Source organism: Microcaecilia unicolor, chromosome 1 (assembly GCF_901765095.1).
Source record: "Microcaecilia unicolor chromosome 1, aMicUni1.1, whole genome shotgun sequence".
In the NCBI taxonomy this organism is placed as follows: domain Eukaryota; kingdom Metazoa; phylum Chordata; class Amphibia; order Gymnophiona; family Siphonopidae; genus Microcaecilia; species Microcaecilia unicolor.
This window is the reverse complement of record NC_044031.1, coordinates 496967563-496986472: the sequence shown is the minus strand read 5'-3', so window position 1 is coordinate 496986472 and position 18910 is coordinate 496967563. Positions and strand designations below refer to the sequence as shown.

At 45.0% G+C, this 18910-nt stretch overlaps 1 protein-coding gene across 1 annotated transcript in view; it reads left to right on the top strand.

Annotated features, from left to right (window-relative positions):
- Positions 1-2260: 2260 nt before the first annotated feature.
- The window catches only part of IMPAD1 (inositol monophosphatase domain containing 1), a 58076-nt gene continuing 41426 nt past the window's right edge, over positions 2261-18910 (top strand). Inside the window, exons 1-2 of the mRNA XM_030214652.1 lie at positions 2261-2885; positions 16551-16713. Coding sequence (XP_030070512.1) covers positions 2523-2885; positions 16551-16713 — 526 coding nt within the window. The 5' untranslated portion in view covers positions 2261-2522. The remainder of the gene's footprint in view (positions 2886-16550; positions 16714-18910) is intronic.

Sequence of the window (18910 nt, the reverse complement as noted above, 5' to 3'; positions counted from 1 at the left end):
CTAAGAAACTGAGAAAGTGATAAATTTTTTAAAAGACTTTTATTACGGTAACTGGTGTAATGAGGAAAAGCATTTCAGTCTATAGGCTTCCTATAAATAGCTGTACTGAATCCAATGTCATTTTTAGAGATAGGTAAGTCAAAAAAAGGTAAAGTGTCTTTATTATAATTCATTTTAAATTTCAGGTTACAATCTTAGGTGTTGAGGCAATCTAGAAACCTGTGTAAGGAATCACTGATCCCCGCCACAGTATAAAAACATCACCAATGCATCTTTTGTATATTTTAATATGATTCTTGAAGGGGCGATTTGTCAGAACTTTGCTCTCAAAATCAGCAACATATAGGTTGGCCAGATCTAGTGCCATGCTGACACTCATAGCGGTCCCTTTCACTTGTTGATAGCATGTACTCTGGAAACGAAAATAATTTTTTGTTAAGGCTAAGGCGGCACATGCGAGAATTAAGTGGTTGGGTATGCGTCTGTATGTAATATGATCTCGTAAAGCTTTCTATAACAATCAGTGCCTCAAGTTGGGGTATATTTGTGTAAAGCTATTCTATACCTAGAGTTACAAGCAGGGTATTGTCTAACTCTCCATGGTACTGCTGTAACATATAGAGTATCTGAATGACAGTAGGGGTGGAGTTTGGAGTTGATAAAAGTTAACGTTGGGGAAAGCATGATGTCTTTGGTTGCCTCTACCCACACCGGGACCCTTGTAGTTACTACGTCAGACAGGGGCGTGCCCAGGTCAGGGAAGGAGAGACGTCCTGAAGACTCGCGTCGATCAGCTGTTGTTCTTCTTGCCCGTGCAGCGCCTTCACACAGAGGTGAGAGGTGCTGTGCGGGCCCAGTAAGGCGGAGGGGGGGCCCGGTGGAGGGGGGAGCGGCAGCGACGACCTCAGGGGGGGCGGGGCACAGGGGCAGAGGATGGCAGGAGGCGGAGAAGTGGTGGGCGAAGGAGAAAGAGAGAGACAGGAAGGGAGGGGGGCCCGGCGCTGCAAAAGTTTTGATTTTTTATTTAATACAGGGAGAAGCGGGGAGCAGCGGCGACCTCGGGCGGGGGGCAAGGCCGTCCATACAGGACTCTCCTGATGAGCGCCTTTGCCCCCTCCCGATCCTTTTTTGATGTTTGTTTTTTCAATTTTATGCAGGGGAAAGCGTGTTTGTGTTGTTTATCTCACTTTTGTTTTTATACATGCCGGCTTGGATTTTTATGCTGCAGGGGGAAGCGGGGAGATGACAGCTCAGGCCTTAACGACAGGTCTGACCTCACGTTAAATTTATCACGGTAAATGATTCATTGCAATCGTCGGTATGGTTAGTGCATCCCGAATTGTCCACATTTCAATGGTAGTTACTCGTTTGCATTCCGTTTTCGTTAGCTGCTAGCGTCGTCGGAAAATGGCCTTTAATGCATGCTACGGTTGAAAATGTGTTCGTTAAAGGGTCGTTAAGGTTTAGTGCGTCGGGGGCCTGAGTGTGTGGTGAAAACCAAGGTTACAGGTACAATGAGAGACTACGGATTCCACACTGAGATGTAACAAAAAAAAAAAAAAACAACTTACATTTGTACCCCGCACTTTCCCACTCATGGCAGGCTCAATGCGGCAGGCAATGGAGGGTTAAGTGACTTGCCCAGAGTCACAAGGAGCTGCCTGTGCCAGGAATCGAACTCAGTTCCCCAGAACCAAAGGCCACCACCCTAACCACTAGGCCACTCCTCCACTCAAAACTAGGTCTGGCCAAAAAGTCTCCCTCCAGGAACTGGGTAAGTTTGAAGCTCTGTTGCTTGTGTTTCAGAGCTTCCAAGTTAACCAGTTCCAGGAGGGAGATTACAAAGTACTCCTTCCTGAATGCCTGCCAACCTCTTCTTCCTGGGGCATTATGGAACCCGCAGCATTGATTTCAACAGGAAGACGCAAGAGACTACAAATACCACACTGCTTTGCGATGTAACCAAGACTAACCAAACAGTAACCCCCACCTCCGAAATGGATAGCTCTGGTGTATGTGCACGTTCATAAACACACCTATACACGAAACAACGTTTACAAATATTTTTTTTAAAGCATGGGAATTTTCTGAACAACGTTCTGGTACAAACTAAGTCCATGGGTAGTCTACTCCAGTTCTCAAATGGAAAGCAGAAATAATGCTTTAGCTCAGAGAACTACTTAAAAAAAAAAAAAAGCAACATCAAGCAAACCGCTATTCGAGAGAACCGTGAATATATTCCACCTGGGAACATTGGTCGCCGTCTCCTCGCACCCCCCGCCCGTCACGCTCTCTGCTGCTGGATGACCCGGATGTGCACGGCTTCCTCCTGACCTCTTCCTTCTCTTTTCCCTCCCGGACCTGCTGCGCTCGGTGTTGCAGAGCCGCGGCATGGGAATGAAGTGAAAGGCGCGCGAGCGAAGAAGGACCGGCGTCATGGCAGCATTGTGCTGACGGGGCTCGCGGCTCGTTCTCTGCTCCCCTCCTTTGGTCTATCGCGTCCTGCAGCCTTCCAGCCCGCCATGGCTCCTATGGGAATCCGGCTGTCCCCGCTGGGCATAGGCGTCTTCTGCCTACTGGGGGTCGGGGTGCTCTATCACCTCTACACGGGCTCTCTGAGCAGTCGGGTCACCGCCTTCCTGCTGGGCGAACGGGCCCCCGCGGCCGCTCCTTCGGCCGTCGATTTGCGCGAGCTGCTCGCCGTCTCCCTGCTGGCGGCGGCTCGCGGCGGCGTGGAGGTGAAGCGGGTGCGCGAGAGCAACGCGCTGAACGAGAAGGTGAAGAGCAAGACCCGGGAGGGGGCCGACGAGCGCATGACCCTGGGCGACCAGCTCTCCAACCGCCAGATGTACTACCTGATCCGCAACGCCTTCCCCAGCCTGCAGGTGCGCCGCCAGTGGCTGTATTTACATGCCCCCTTTCCTAGCGATGTCGGGTCCTTTGGAAAACTTGCCTGTCATAGCTTTGTTTAGGAAGTTCTGTGAGAGATGTGATACTGATTACTAATCTCCTCGGAGGAGGTGCGTGCTCTGACTAGAATATACCATGGTGCCGTCACATAGCAGTAGGGCTGCCACCTCGGCGCCTGTCCTGCTTTTGACCCCTTACCTGCATATATGTTCTGGTTCTTTTTGTGTCGATTTTCCTAAAAGTCAAAATCATAATGCCGTAGACGCAGTCAGAATTAGAGTAGTCCGTTTGCTTGCTGTGGGGTAAAACATGATGATGATCATATAGCTGTGTTTGGGGTTGGCTTTAAATAGTGCATGCGGTTAAGAAATGCTGCGCTGGCCAGCTTCAAAATGGAATGGACTGGTTCCAGTTCCTCTAAAAAGTAATTCAAAAACCTTGACAAAAGAAAATCTAAGCAGTTCATACGGTGAAAAAAGATCAAAGATCCATCATGTTCAATCTACTTCTGAGTTGTAGGGGAAGGCCAAATAATGTAGTGCATATAATACAGTAGGAGGATAAAGAAAACTTCCTGATCTAAATACAGCAGGTGAACCTCATCCATCATGTTCATCATGGGCTTCTTTTTTTCTTCCAGACTTTTGCTTTAAGTTTAATGTTGTAGCCATGACTGCTTCCACTGGCAACATATGCTATAATTTTACTCTTCTGTATCTAATGTGATGTAATGAGATCTAGTTCACCTTAACTTTCTGGGATGCCCCATCCTATTTTGTTTGCTATTCTTTGAATGAGCAGGTCAAGGATCAGAATTCCTCTCGTCTATATGTTTTGCAGAATATAACTAAATTCCCCTTCGTTATCTTCCCCCTCCCCCCTTTTTTTTTTGTCCTGTACACACAATTTTGTTTCTTGGTTCCATTTTTGAACTTTTTGAAGATGGGTAGCCATTTCAGGTTTCTGTTCTTAAAATCTACAAAAAAGAGAAACCCTTAATAAATAAATGTGACTTTAATAGACACTTTATTGACCAGTAAATGTATTGCTGCAACACATGTACAGTTGTCATGCCAATAAAGTTATCCAAATTCAAATCTTAATAGGCTCAATGAGAGGAGAAGGATGATATCCCTGTTCTGTCTTTTGTCTGTACCAGCATTGTAAGGCCGAGCTTTGTATCCACTCAGTGTCCAGTTTATTTGAAGCAATCATTCTGTGCTCAGGGAATATTGTTCATCCCAAAGTGGTTTATTCTACTCTTGACAAAGATAACGAAGAACAAACTCCCACAGTCCAAAGACAGACACAAACACAGCATAGGTGACTAAACAACGAGATGATGCTCTAAAAATTCAAATGTTTATTTACATCCCAAACTTGACATTCACCATGTTTCGGCCACAAGTCCTGCATCAGGAGTCTCTGCACAACATGAAGAACTCCGGCAATTGTCAGCTGCCGCCTGATAGTGAACAAGTAAGAACCCAGTAGCATAAACAGCGCAAAACTCTCTCACTTTATACTTTCAACACAACTTATCCCTGAATTACAATGTTCATGCTACTGGGTTCATACTTGTTCATTTTCAGGCAGGAGCTGACACTTGCCGGAGTTCTTCATGTTGTTCAGAGACTCCTGATGGAGGACTTGTGGCCAAAACACAGCTCATGTCAAGTCTTGGATGTAAATAAACATTTGAATTTTTAGAGCATCATCTTGTCATTGTTTTAGTCCCCTTCGCTGTGTTTGCGTCTGTCTTGTCCATGCTAAATCACACCTGCTGTCTCTGCCCAATTACCTATGAAATGTATATCCATTTGCAAAACTGGAGAGTTTATATGCTTTATTTTTTATGAATCACTTTGGTGTTATGCAGAAAGTATTCCTTCCTCTAGGCCATTTGCTACTAAAGTTTGGGTGAAAATCACAAGGGCTTTAGGCCCAGATGCACTAAACGTTTTTCATCGTTAAATGAGCCCTTAAGGAAGAATTTCCTATCCTTTCCATGCACTAAAGCCTATTTTTTGACGGCAGTAGCAGCTAACGAAACTGGAATGCAAATGAGAAACTACCATTGAAATGTAGACAATTCGGAATGCACTAACCATACCGACGATAGCAACGATTCACTTACCGCCAGAAATTTAACATCAGCTCAGACCTGTCGTTAAAGCCTGAGCTGTCATCTCCCCACTGCCCCCTGCACGATGAAAAACCAAATTGCTGGCATGTTTTAAAAGAAAAGTGGCTCCCTGCTTCCCTGTGCCTAAAATAAAAAAGGAAACTAAATTAAAAAAGGATCGGGAGGGGGCAAAGGCGCTCATCAGCAGCGTCCTATATGGACGGCTTTGCCTTGCCTTGCCCCCCCCCCCCCCCGAAGTCCCCGCTGCTCCCCGCTGCTCCCCGCTGCTCCGTTTGTGAAATAAAAGCTTTTAAAAATGAAACCTTTGCAGTTGCTGGGCTCCCCCTCCCTTCCTGTGTCTCTCTTCTTTAGTCGGCAATGCTCCGCCTCCTGCCCTCCTCCACCTCCGTGCCCTGCCCCCCGATTTCGTCCCCGCCGCTCCCCCCCCCCCCACCGGACCCCCCCTCCACCATAATGGCCGGTGCAGCGCCTCTCACCTATGTTTGAAGGCGCTGCACAGGATGGATCAGCTATTCTTGAGCTCTTCTGTCTCCGATGTCTCCTTTTTCTTCCTGTGTCCGGCTTCCTCTGACGTCAGTTATCTACGTAGATAGCTGACGTCAGAGGAGGGCGGACACAGGAAGAAAAAGGAGACATCGGAGACAGAAGAGCTCAAGAATAGCTGATCCATCCTGTGCAGCGCCTTCAAACATAGGTGAGAGGCGCTGCACCGGCCATTATGGTGGAGGGGGGTCCGGTGGTGGGGGGGGGGAGCGGCGGGGACGAAATCGGGGGGCGGGGCACGGAGGTGGAGGAGGGCAGGAGGCGGAGCATTGCCGACTAAAGAAGAGAGACACAGGAAGGGAGGGGGAGCCCAGCAACTGCAAAGGTTTCATTTTTAAAAGCTTTTATTTCACAAACGGAGCAGCGGGGAGCAGCGGGGACTTCGGGGGGGGGGGGGGGCAAGGCAAGGCCGTCCATACAGGACGCTGCTGATGAGCGCCTTTGCCCCCTCCCGATCCTTTAATGTTTGTGGAGACATGCAGGGGAAAGTGGGGAGCCACGTGTTTGTGTTTTCTTTTTTTTCTTACGTTTCTGGCATGGGCAGAGCAGCCAGCATAACGCTTGGCTGCTTTGCGCATGCTTTACGAGCCGATTACCGACGGGGTTTAGTGCATCGTTCTTTACAATACCGCACCAAACATTTTGTGGCTGTGTTTTTGGAGCATGCTTCGTTATTTGAGATTCGGTAAAGGTTTTTACGTGTCTGATTTTTTACGTTTGCTTGATGCATCTACCCCTTAGTCAGGGGTGTGCTGGTAAATTTTTAACAGGTTCTTTCTTTGGACTAGCCAGCTGTGCAGTCTGAAGGGCCAGGGGGGGAGGGGGTGGAGAGCAAAACTTGCCTCTCTCCTCCCTCCCTTCGTGCGGACATGCTTAGGCGTACCTTTGCTGGCAGCCAATAAATGGACTGCCACCACTCCCAACATGTTGCTCTGAGCAGCATGCTGGAACTTCTTTCACATTCTCGAGAAGTCCCAGCCTGCTTGACTGGCAGGGCTCAGCATCCCCACCAGTAAAGTAAAAGAGAATTCAGCAGGGGGCCCAAGCCCACATTTTGGGAGCCAGTTGTTAAAGTAGCCATGGAGGGCCCTACTTTAACAACCGACTCCCAAAATTCTTAAAAACTTAACAACCGGCTCTTGCGAGCCTGTGAGAGCCTGCTCCAGCACACCACTGGCTTTAGTAAATGTGGAAGAACTTTAAGTGCTGCTCTGAGCTGTGAGGAGAGAGAGACTTTCCCTAAAGCATAAGTTTGTTTCCACTTTCAAATAAAAATGCAGCATGTTAAAGATCACTGGGGCTCCTGTGTGTGATCTGATTCTATTCTGGTGAGTGCAGTTTATTCTACTTCTACCATGCACATTAGGACCTGGTTCTTGAACTATCATTTCACAGCATTATGGCCTTCCAGGATCAGGGTTAAAGGCAAAGGAACTTCTAAATATTTTACCTTACTTAGATTAGACATATATAATATGTTTTGGGAAGAAGTGCTGCACATTTCACATTTATTGGTGGCTGATTCCCGAGTGGGTGGCCTGGTATTTACAGCAGTGAAGAAGAAGATCTGGGATCCAATTCAGCTTTGGCCACTGACACTTGGGCACTTTCTTTGCCTCTGGTACCCACTTAGATTGTAAGCTCTCTGGGGCACGACACTCGTACCTGCATGCAATTTGTTGTAATATAGTATTTTTTTAAACGCTAATTAAATTCCGATATGTTGGAAGGCAGCTGATGTTACCAAATAATTTAGGGTAAAACTTTTGCTGACAGATTAGTCTGAGAGGAGACCCAGAGGAATAATCACAGAACCTTTGGCTGGTGGGCAGGTGATTGTTACAGAGGGCTCTGGGAAATGGAATGCAGTTTTGCAAATTGCCCTTCCACAACACTTATACAAAAAGATGGAGTTCCTCTCTGTAAATATGACTTTATTACCAAATTATAAGCCAGTTACAACAGAGAATTAATTATTACAATGGAAGGTGTGTGTGTGTGTGAGAGAGAAGCAGTTACCCAAACACCTCCAAAGACGAACATTGCTAATTAACTACATATATTTTGGAGGTTATGGATGAGTTTCACTCAAAAATAGTCCAGAAATGTGGAGTGTACCATTTGACCTCACCTTCTCCCGTTTTCTCTTGATCTGCATTTTTATTTTATATTTTTTCTGCAATTTTTTTGTATTCTTTCCAGATGTGCTTTCTACTCCTCGCTGATGTTGGCTGTTCTGTTGCAACAAGTCTGTTAAGTCTGTAGACAGTTGAACAGTGGTGTTGGTTGGGGTAGTGGTACTGGTTTTGGAGACGACTATTCTTATGCAGACTGTGGCCCAGCTAGTTGTGGAAAACTATTCAGGAAACTTGGGCCCTAGCCCCATACTTTAATACGCAGGAAATTGTTCTCCGTTTTTTTTTTCCTTTCCTTTTGGCTATCTTGTTTATTTCTCTTGTCTTTCGTTTTAGCTCCTTTTCCTTCGTTTCTATTTTGTTTTGTTTCCCTTGCACCTTTCTCCCTAGTTCTGCCTCCCTTCTAGCTTCTTTGGCTAGGCGTTCACTTTCGCCATCAAATCTCTGCATTAGAGTCCAGCCAGTTCCTGTAACTTTTGTTTCCTAGCCCAGGCCCCACATGCATCTCTTTCATTGACTGCTAGGCCCCCAATTTTTGGTGACAAAGTTTGGTGACTGGGATTTCAAGTTCTGGTGCATAGTGTAATGATACTTATCTTTTGAGGCCACATCTTACGGGTACATGATGTCAAAAGCTGCTGTATTTTGTCATCTTTGGATAATGCTAGGTTAGGGCAGCAGTCTGAGAACCAGGGAAGCCCAGTTCAAATCCCACTGCAGCAGCTTTTGAACTTAGACAAGTCTAGGTTTAGTAAATTGCGCCAAACAATTGTGGAAAAAATTATGCATCGAGTGCTATTCTATAAAGAGTATCTGCACTTTATAGAATAGCACCTAACTTAAGGCCACCTGCATTTATGCTTGCTGAAATCCAATGTAAATGTCTGCACCTAAATTAGGCGGATCAGGCGTATTCTATAAATCATAGGAATGCCCCCAAACATTTCATCAAAATTATGCACTATAGGAGTTGCGTTCACATTGTTATAGAATACAATGTGCGTATAACTCCTAATTAACACCAATTAATGGTAGTAATTGGTTGTTAATTATTGGCATTGATTGGCTTATTAATTAAGTTTCATGTGCAGATCAGCTTTATATGCTGATTTGTGCGTGCAGATTCAATCGCCATATATAGAATCCAGGGGTTAACCCTCTATTGTGTCAGGTACAGACTTAGATTCCAGGCCTCCGGGAACAGTAAGGTACCACTGTATCTGAATGAAACTGGGTTTGAACTGAAAAAATGCCAGCTAAATCCAAAATCTTTTCCCTTATGGCATCCCAAGGAAAGGTCTTAACCATCTGTAGAACCCAGATGGTGGACATGGTTAAACTCCTTTTGAAGATGTTAGTGGTAAGCTTGCATGTATTCATCTGTTGATGCCCATCGGACATTGCAAATGTTTAGAGGCAAAATGTGGATCAGTTTTCTTGAGTAGGTGCAAATCTGTATGTCATTTCAGACTTGTGGCATCAGTCACTTTTGATCACAATCGTTCAACAAACAAATCAAAATGCATTCAGTGCATCTGGAGGATTTAATAATAAAATGAAAATGTTTTCTGGTAGTTTTTCTAGGCCCTTTCTCCCTATGTGCCTTTCCTGCCCTGTCCTTTAAAACAAAGTTAATCCAGTCCTGGGACACATCTAACCAGTCAGGTTTTCAGGATATCCACAATGAATATGCATGAAATAGATTTGCATAGAACAGAAGTGCACATTTATCTTATACATATTCATCGTGGATATCCTGAAAACCTGATTAGCTAGGTGTGTCCCAAGGACTGAGTTGAGAACCCCTGCCTTGAAGGTATTTTGCTGTCTTTCAGACTTCATATAGGATTATATTTTTGGAAAGTATTTTAACGTTGCCTACTCTAGAAGAGCACTAGATCCACAGGACTGGGCCTGAAGCTGTCGTATCACATTCTCCATTTATTTTCCTGTTAGTTTCTTTGAGGCGTATTTTCAAAGCACAAAGTGCTTTGAAAATGAGCCCCTATATAATATTGTCATCTTATTGCTAAACTGGGTTAAGCATTTTCCTTCTAATTCTGTAACAGGTTGCCTAAAGTTAGGTGATAGTTGTGAGTTTAAGTTATAAAATACTAGTATTTTGCTAGTCATGAGTTAAGCGGTGTTCTATAACTTTAGCATAAGCTGACTTGGGGGGGGGGGGGCTGCTTTTACTAAGCCGCGGTAAATCCTAGCAAAGGGCATCCTGTGGTTAAAGACCAATGTGCCTGTGCAAATCACATGCTAAATATATTTTCTTTATTTTTCTCTGAGGGGGGGGGGGGGGGGGCAGAGAGGGCGTGACAGTGGAAATCAGTTAGTACAGCTACATTACTGACATTACTGACCGCTAACTGATTAGTATGGGATTGTTGTGTGAGCTCATATCGCCTATAAAATAGCTAGCGGTAAGGGCTCATGCATAATTTTGTAATGGCCATATGCTCTCTTCATCACATATATATATATATAAAAGCAATTAATATTATTGTTTTGTACACAATAGGAGATATCTGGATCTGTATTGCAATTAGCCGGGATTATAAGCAGATAACGAGTCTTGGTTTTTTGTCTTTGAGTTTCTCATGGTACCATAGACTGAAGGATTTGTTTTGAGAAATACCATATGCTAATGCGATTAATTCGGAAAATGGAAAGACCTGCTTAAGGACTCACTAAGGCTACTTTTTACTGCAGCTTAATAAAAGGACCCCTTAGCATGTAAATGCAAGATGGTGTTCACAGGGGGCAGGATATGGGTAGGGCATGAGTGTATCCAGCATTTATATGTGTAACTTAAAGAATGCTACGTGTTAACATGCTGCATTTATGCGTGCTTATGCCAGCTATTGACATTGCATAAGTAGGCACTCTTAAATGTTGGCATGCCAATGCCAACTTACACTAGTATTCTGTAATGTAAATTTATGTTCGCAATTGCTGTTATAGAATTAGCGCTTAGGACAGCAGTTCCCAAACTGTGCCGCCTCACTCGCAGGGGTGATCACGGCATATTTTCTTCCATCTCTCCCTTCCACAGACCTGCCAAGCCTCCCGCATTCAGCGGGATACTCTCGCTTTGGTGGCTCATCTCCTGCACTCCTGCCAAAGAGGCAAATGCTGCCGCTGAGACACACTGCTACCACTACATTGCCACTGCTATCGGCTCATTACTCAATGAGATGATTGGGTGCACAAATTGGGGCGCTTGCCCAAATTTGCATGTACAATTTAGGGTGCCATATATATAGAATCCAGGGTAAGCATGCTGAATTTTGGTGATTTTTTTTTGTTTGTTTTTTAAATAGAATTTCCCCCAGTAGGGCCAGATTCTATATGAGGCACCAAAAAAATTTGAGTGGTAAACATGTTCAACTAAGCATATTCTATAAGCAGCACCTAGATTTAGGCGTGTTATATAGAATATGCTTAGTTGATATCTCAGCGCCTGCGCCTCCATTTACACCGACAAAAACATGGCATAGGTCCCTGCAGATAGATTTACGAGCACTGGGCTATATTCTGTAACCATGCGTGTAAATTTTGGAATGTCCACTAAATGCCCATTTGCCCGCCAATAGCCACGCACCTTTTGAACTGTGCACATTAGAATTTAGGCACAGTTCATTATTGCCAATTAGTACTCATTATTCCTTGTTAAGTCCTATTATCAGTGCTGATTAGCTTGTTAAGCCAATTAAGTTATACACATTGTTATAGAATACGCATGGAAGACATGTTGCAGATTGTCCAGCTGTAAATCTTAATTGTATTATGATGAGGACTAAAGGGTCTACTCCTACTAAGCCAAATCCTGTCTGTCTCTCTTAGTCACAGTGGGGGGAAGGATTTCACCTACAGGGTTAGGCTTGTGTTTTCGCAACAAAGACACTTCATCCTGTTACAATGTTCCAAAAGATTTGAAATCTCAGCACAAATAATTTATTATTATTATTAACATTTGTATAGCGCTACCAGATGCACGCAGCGCTGAACACCTGACACAGAGAGACAGTCCCTGCTCGATAGAGCTTACAGTCTAAAAATACAGACAAACAAGACAATTACGGGGCGAGGAAAGTACTGGGTGAGAAGGAACAAGGGGAGGGCATTTGAGTAGTGGTTAGGAGCCAAAAGCAGTGGTGAAAAGGTGGGTTTTCAGCATAGATTTGAAAACAGGTAGAGATGGAGCTAGGCGTACAGGCTCAGGAAGTCCATTCCAGGCATAAGGTGTCGCAAGGGAAAAGGAACAAAGCCTGGAATTAGCAGTGGAGGAGAAGGGGGACGACGAGAGATTTTTCTAGCGAGCGGAGATTACGGGGAGGAACGTAGGGAGAGATAAGAGAGGAGAGGTAATGGGGGGCTGCAGAATGGATGCATTTAAAGGTCAGTAAGAGAAGTTTGAACTGTATGCGGAAGCGGACAGGGAGCCAGTGAAATTTGGTACATGATACATTTTCTCCTCGTGCTATCCATGGTACACAGTGATAGAAAAGGGACTTTCTGATCTTCTCTTTACCCAGCTAGGATCCTCCAGCCCCTCCTGAAATGTAGGTTTCCCTTGGATAAGCATTGTGCTCTTTCCACTCTTTGATAACTACAGTGACCTAATGTATAACCAGCTGGGGACAGAGCAGAAAGTTTGGAGGGGGCGTCTCGGAAGCATAGCGAAGGCGGGACTGGGGCATGCCTAACACATGGACGTCCTCGACCGATAAGGGTGTCCTTGACGAACACGTTTGGGCAACTATACTTGGTCCATTTTTGTTACGACCAAATCCTCAAAAAGTGCCCAAACTGACCAGATGACCACCGGAGGGAATCGGGGTTGACCTCCCCTTACTCTCCCAGTGGTCACTAACCCCCTCCCACCCTAAAAAAAAATTTAAATATTTTTTGCCAGCCTCAAATGTCATATCCAGCTCCCTGACAGCAGTATGCAGGTCCCTGGAGCAGTTTTAGTGGGTGCAGTGCACTTCAGTCAGGCGGACCCAGGCCCATCCCCCACTACCTGTTACACTTGTGGTGGTAAATGTGAGCCCCTCAAAACCCACCACAAACCCACTGTACCCACATGCTGGTGCGCCCCCCTTCACCCCTTAGGGCTATGGTAGTGGTGTACAGTTGTGAGGAGTGGGTTTTGGGGGGCTCAGCACCCAAGGTTAGGGAGCTATGCACCTGGGAGCAATTTGTGAAGTCCACTGAGGTGCTCCCTAGGGTGCCCGGTTGGTGTCTTGGCATGTGAGGGGGACCAGTGCCTTGGATTTGGTCGTTTCTCAGATGGGCATCCTCGGTTTCCATTATCGCCGAAAACCGGGGATGTCCCTGACTGTATTATTGAAACGAAAGATGGATGCCCATCTTGTTTCGATAATACGGGTTTCCCCGCCTCTTCGCGGGGACGTCCTGCGAGGACGTCCTCAGGAAAATGGGCGCCCCCCCCCCCCCCCATTCGATTATGCCCTCAATGTCTGTCATATACGCTTTCATAGAGAATAGTGGGTCCAAAATGAACCCCACGCTACTCATTTCAGAGGCCAGCTTAAGTTGATACGACCCCAGTAGTGGACAACCTTAGGACAGGTTGCCATTCTCAGTCTGCCTTGTACCGTTAGTATAGTCTTGTTCAAATTAATGGCCAGATGATCAGCTCTCATCCAGTCTTCTGGATAATTTTTTAAAATTATGAGACCAGCAAAGTTTAAAGGGCAGGAATCGATGTGAGGCTTAATTCAAGCTTTAGTTTTCTATTGTTTGTTTATTTATTTACTTACTAGTAAAAAAGGCCCATTTCTGACACAAATGAAACGGGCGCTAGCAAGTTTTCCTCGGAGTGTGTATGTTTGGGAGAGTGTATGTGAGAGTGACTGTGTGAGAGTCAGAGTGAAAGTGTGAATGTGTGTGTGAGAGAGAGAGTGAGTCTGGGTGTGAGTGTGTTTGTGAGAATGAGAGTGTGTGCAAGTGTGTATGTGAGACACAGTGTGAGAGTGTGTGTGTGTGTGTGTGTGCGAGAGAGAGAGTGTGTGTGAGACACAGATTCTCTGTGAGAGTGAGTGTATGAGACCAAGCGAGTGTGTGAGTGACTGTGTGGCACATAGAGAGTGAATGTGATACATTGTGAGACAGAGTGTGTGAGAGTGAGAGTCAGAAAGACATTGTATATGAGAGAGAGAGTGTGAGCCTTGCCCTCCCAATCCATGCCCATCTGTCCCCTGCCCCCTCCATTCATCCTTTTCCAGCAATTCCCCTCTGTCCCTGAGCCCTGCCATCTCAATCCATGCCCATCCATGCTTCTCTGTCCCCTGCCCCCTCCATTCATCCTTTTCCAGCAATTTCCCTCTCTCCCTGAGCCCTGCCATCTCAATCCATGCCCATCCATGCTTCTCTGTCCCCTGCCCCCTCCATTCATCCTTTTTACAGCAATTCCCCTCTCACCCTGAGCCCTGCCATCTCAATCCATGCCCATCATGCTTCTCTGTCCCCTGCCCCCTCCATTCATCCTTTTCCAGCAATTCCCCTCTCTCCCTTCCATGACCCCCCCTCGCATCCATGCTCTTCTGTCTCCCATGTCCCAGCATGTCCCGCCCCCTTCTTCCCCCCCCCCTTCGCATCCTTGCTGTCGTTTCTCCTCTGCTCTCCCGCTCCCATTGTTCAACTGCCCACCCTCTTCTCTTCCCCCTACATCCCTTTTTTTTTTTTTTTAAATTTACCTCCGTGGCGGCGGTTCCGGCAGCGTCAGGGAAGGAGGCGGCGCTCCCGACGTCTAGCCTTCCCTTCGTTGTGTTCCGCCTTCTTCTGACGTCATCCTTGACGTCAGAAGAAGGCGGAACACAGCGAAGGGAAGGCTAGAGACGTCGGGAGCGCCGCCTCCTTCCCTGACGCTTCCTTTTTTTTGTTTTTTGTTTTTTTGCGCCGTCGACGTCATGACGTTTGCCCTGGACGTCATGACGTTTGACGCGAGGGCGGGGCAGAGACGGCTGGCAGGCAGCCTGGCTGGCTTCACACCACGAACGCCACGAACCCTTCAGGGAGTGTTTTAGTGACTTCAGAACGTTGTCCTCAGAACGTTCACGGTGCGTTTTATTATATTAGATTTATGGGGGAAGAGGGGACTTAACAAGGTCTTGAAAAGACACATACTGTAAAAGCTGTAGAAATTTTCTTTCTGTTGCTGCTCCATTAAAAGTCTTGCACCTTCTCAAGTATTCCAGTTCTGTGAGGAGGGCCAGGCAAGGGGATAATTCATCTGTAAGCTTTCCTGGAACTCTAGGCCATGCCTGAGGAACTGCGTTTTCCTGCCAGCGCTGGGTTTAGTGTCTGGCAGGGAGGCCTGGTGATGCATGCAAATGGCAGATTATAATGCATATTGATCTAGCTTTGGGGCCCTTTTACTAAGGCACACCCAAAGTGGTCTGCGCTGGTGTAGGCACGTGTTTTGGACACGTGCTGGTCCGTTTCCTCAGCGTGCCTGGAAAAAGCATTTTTTAAAAGTTGCCGGAAAATTGACATGTGGCACGCTGCTACTTTAGCGACACTGCGGCTGTTTTCAGCTCCAGTTTTGAATGATTGTTTTTTTAACGCATTCATCTGTCATTAGCCTTTTTAAAGGCTTGATTTGTCTACCTCATTTATGGTGTTCCATTCATTGGTTTACACAACAGACTCCTGAAGCAGGTGTTTTTCGCCAAAACACGGCTCCGTGTTGAGTTTTTTTTTTTTTAATTCTCATCTAATTAAACATTTTATTACTCGTACCCACGGTGTCTTGGGAGTGTCGTGTTGATCTCCCTACTTTTTTGCCGTTCTTCTCTTTTTATCCTCGTAGCAGATCCTGTTTCTCCGCTCTTTGTTGGTTTTTGTTTTTTTCCAAAATTAAAACGTCCATTTTCAGCCTGAGACCTTACCGCCACCCATTGACTTAGCGGTAAGGTCTCGTGTGCTAACCGGGTGATAAGCATCCAGTGCATGTCAACTGCTGATTACCGCAGGTAAGCGCCACACAGGAAATAGAAAATATTTTCTACTGCGTGTTTTGGGCGTGCGCCAAAAATGGAATTACCACTTGGTGCACGCAGTAGCCGGGCAGTAGTGCCAATTTGACGCATGTTGGACACGGCGTAGGCACCTACATGTTTTTGTAAAAGGGCCCCTTTATTTATTTAATACATTTATACCCCACATTTTCCCACTAATTGTACGCTCAATGTGGCTTACACAAACTGTAGGGTAGGCTACAGTACAGAAAAAGTACAATTAAACTATGCAAAAGTAAGATAATAGGCAAATAGGTATCTTATGAACAACAAAGATAGCAAAAGATAATACAGTCCATGAATCTTGGTGAAACCAGGAAGAAGTAGGTTATGTTGAGTCTGGAAGGTAGGCCTTCTTAAACAGGGTGGCCTTCAATAATTTTCTAAAATTTAAATAGTTCTGAGTTTCCTTTTCATTCCTCAAAAACAGTGATACCTCTTGCCCTTGGCAAAAGTACAGTTTACCATATGTAGGAGGATAGTGAGGAAGAAGGACTACCTCAATCATTTTTTTCTGAAGCAAGTTCTGTATTAGGAAGATCAAATGCAATTCTTGTAAAACTGTGTCCCGAGGATGTGGGCTGCAGTGCCAGTCTCCCGTCTCATCCACCAGCTGGTTGCATTTAAAGGAGCCTTTATTTAGTGGGATGGAACACAATGAAATCATTGTTCACATCTCATTACCGGGCTGGTTTTGACAAGCTGAAACTTCATTTGGGGTGAGAGGAGTAATGTCTAAGAGAAAATATGTATTTTTAATAGATTAACACAGAGGAACAGCTTGATCCAGATAGTCAGGAGCCCATTTCCTGGGACCGAAGTATTCCAACTCAGATATCTGAACTCGTACCTCAGCAACTGGAGGTCCCTGCAGAAAGTATTACCATCTGGATTGACCCACTGGATGCTACCCAAGAGTATACAGGTATGTTTGTATGTAGGTGCTGTTTTTCAGAGGATATGTAGTCTCAGAAATTCTGTAGACCATCATTCTTTTGCTTATTTTGTTTGGCTTCATTGCAGGTATACGCGTCAGTGTGCGTGTATGTAAACATTTAGATGATAATTTTAATGACAAATCGCCTATGTGCAGAGAGGCCAGGTAGGCAGCTATTTCTAGCACATACTAGAGGCAAAGTGGCAGAAATAGATTTTAATGGTTTATTTATTTATTTTCTGCCACAGGGATCAGTACCGGGACCGGTGCTTATTTAACATATTTATAACTGATATGGAAATCTGAATGACGAGTGAGGTGATTAAATTTGCAGATGACACAAAACTATACAAGGTTGTTAAAACACATGTGGAATGTGAAATATTGCAGGAAGACATTAGGAAATTGGAAGACTGGGCATCCAAATGGCAGATGAAATTTAATGTGGACAAGTGCAAGGTGATGCACATTGGCAAGAATAATCCGAATCATAGTTACATTGGGGGTCAGCACTAAAAAAAAAAAGATCTTGGTGTCGTTGTAGATAATATGCTGCCCTGTGTGTTACAGCGACCAAAAAAAAGCAAACAGAATACTAGGAATTATTAGGAAAGGGATGGTGAATAAGACCGAAAATACTACAATGCCTCTGTATCGCCCCATGATATTGCATTCAGTTCTGGTTGCCGTATCTCAAAAAAGATATAACGGAATTAGAAAAGGTTCAAAGAAGAGCGACCAAAATGATAAGTGGGATGCAACTGTTTGCCGAAGGATGTGGTAACAGCAGTTAGCATATCTAGGTTTAAAAAAAGTTTGGACATGTTCTTGGAGGAAAAGTCTACAGTTTGCTATTGAGACAGATGTGGGGAAGCGATTGCTTGCCCTGGGATTTATAGCATGCAATGTTGCCACGATTTGGGTTTCTGCTAGGTACTTGTGACTTGGCTTGACCACTGTTGGAAACAGGATACTGGGCTAGATGGACCATCAGTCTGACCCAGTATGGCTACTTTATGTTCTTTTCCAAGGTGGATCACAAAAGAACACACGTAGACGTGGATCACAAAAGAACACGCATAGACAAAAACAACCATATATAACACAATCCAGAAATATATTACTACTTATTATTTCTGTAGCGCTGCTAGACATATAGAGTGCAGTACACTAAACCTATATGAGACAGTCCCTGCTCAATAGAGCTTACAGTCTAATCACGACAGAAAACAGGACAAATAAGGGATTAGGGAGTTACTTTATTGTGCAAATGATTAAAACAGACATAAGTGCCAAATAGGTGAATAGAAAGAAGTTAAATGCAGCTTCAAAAAGGTGGGCATTTAGCTTAGATTTGAATATGACCAGAGGCGGAGCTTGACATACCAGCTCAGGAAGTCTAGTCCAGGCATATGGTGCAGCAAGAGAAAAGGATGGAGTTTGGAGTAAATATAAAATCTACAGTGAAAAAACAGGCAGGCAGGGAAAGTCGATTAATCAACATAACCAACACTCATACATAAGAGTAGCCATACGGGGTCAGACCAATGGTCCGTCTAGCCCAGTATCCTGTTTTCCAAACAGTGGCCAAGCCAGGTCACAAGTACCTGGCAGAAACCCAAATCGTGGCAAGACTCCATATTACAAATCCCAGGGCAATTATAACATCCAGAGACTGCTGTGTAAATGGCACTGCAGCTCTTAGATTGAAGCTGCGGACATTTGTGGCTGCTTAGGAGCTGGTGTAAATGTTTGCGTGTAAAGCATACAGGTATACGTGCATTTTATAAACTGTCCCCAAAATTCTATATAGCCCGACTAGAGTTGTGCACGCAAATCTGGGCGTATTCTGATTTGCGTACGCAACTCAGTTGGTTAACAAGCCAATCAGCGCTGATAATTGGATGTTAAGCAATTATTGACACTAATTAGAATTTACGTGCATTACTAGCTAAGCGCATTGTATAAAGTAGTCCACGTAAACTGCACGCACAGACCTCAAACGTGAGTGTGGCCATGGGAGGAGCATGGGTGGGTCATGGGCATTTCTAAAATTTACATGCAGTCTTATAGAATAACCCATTCCGTGCCTAAAATTAGGCGTGAGCATTTATGCCAGTTTTTCATTGGTGTAAATGGTTGCGCTTAAATTTTAGTTGTGTGGACAGCGCTATGTGTATTCTGT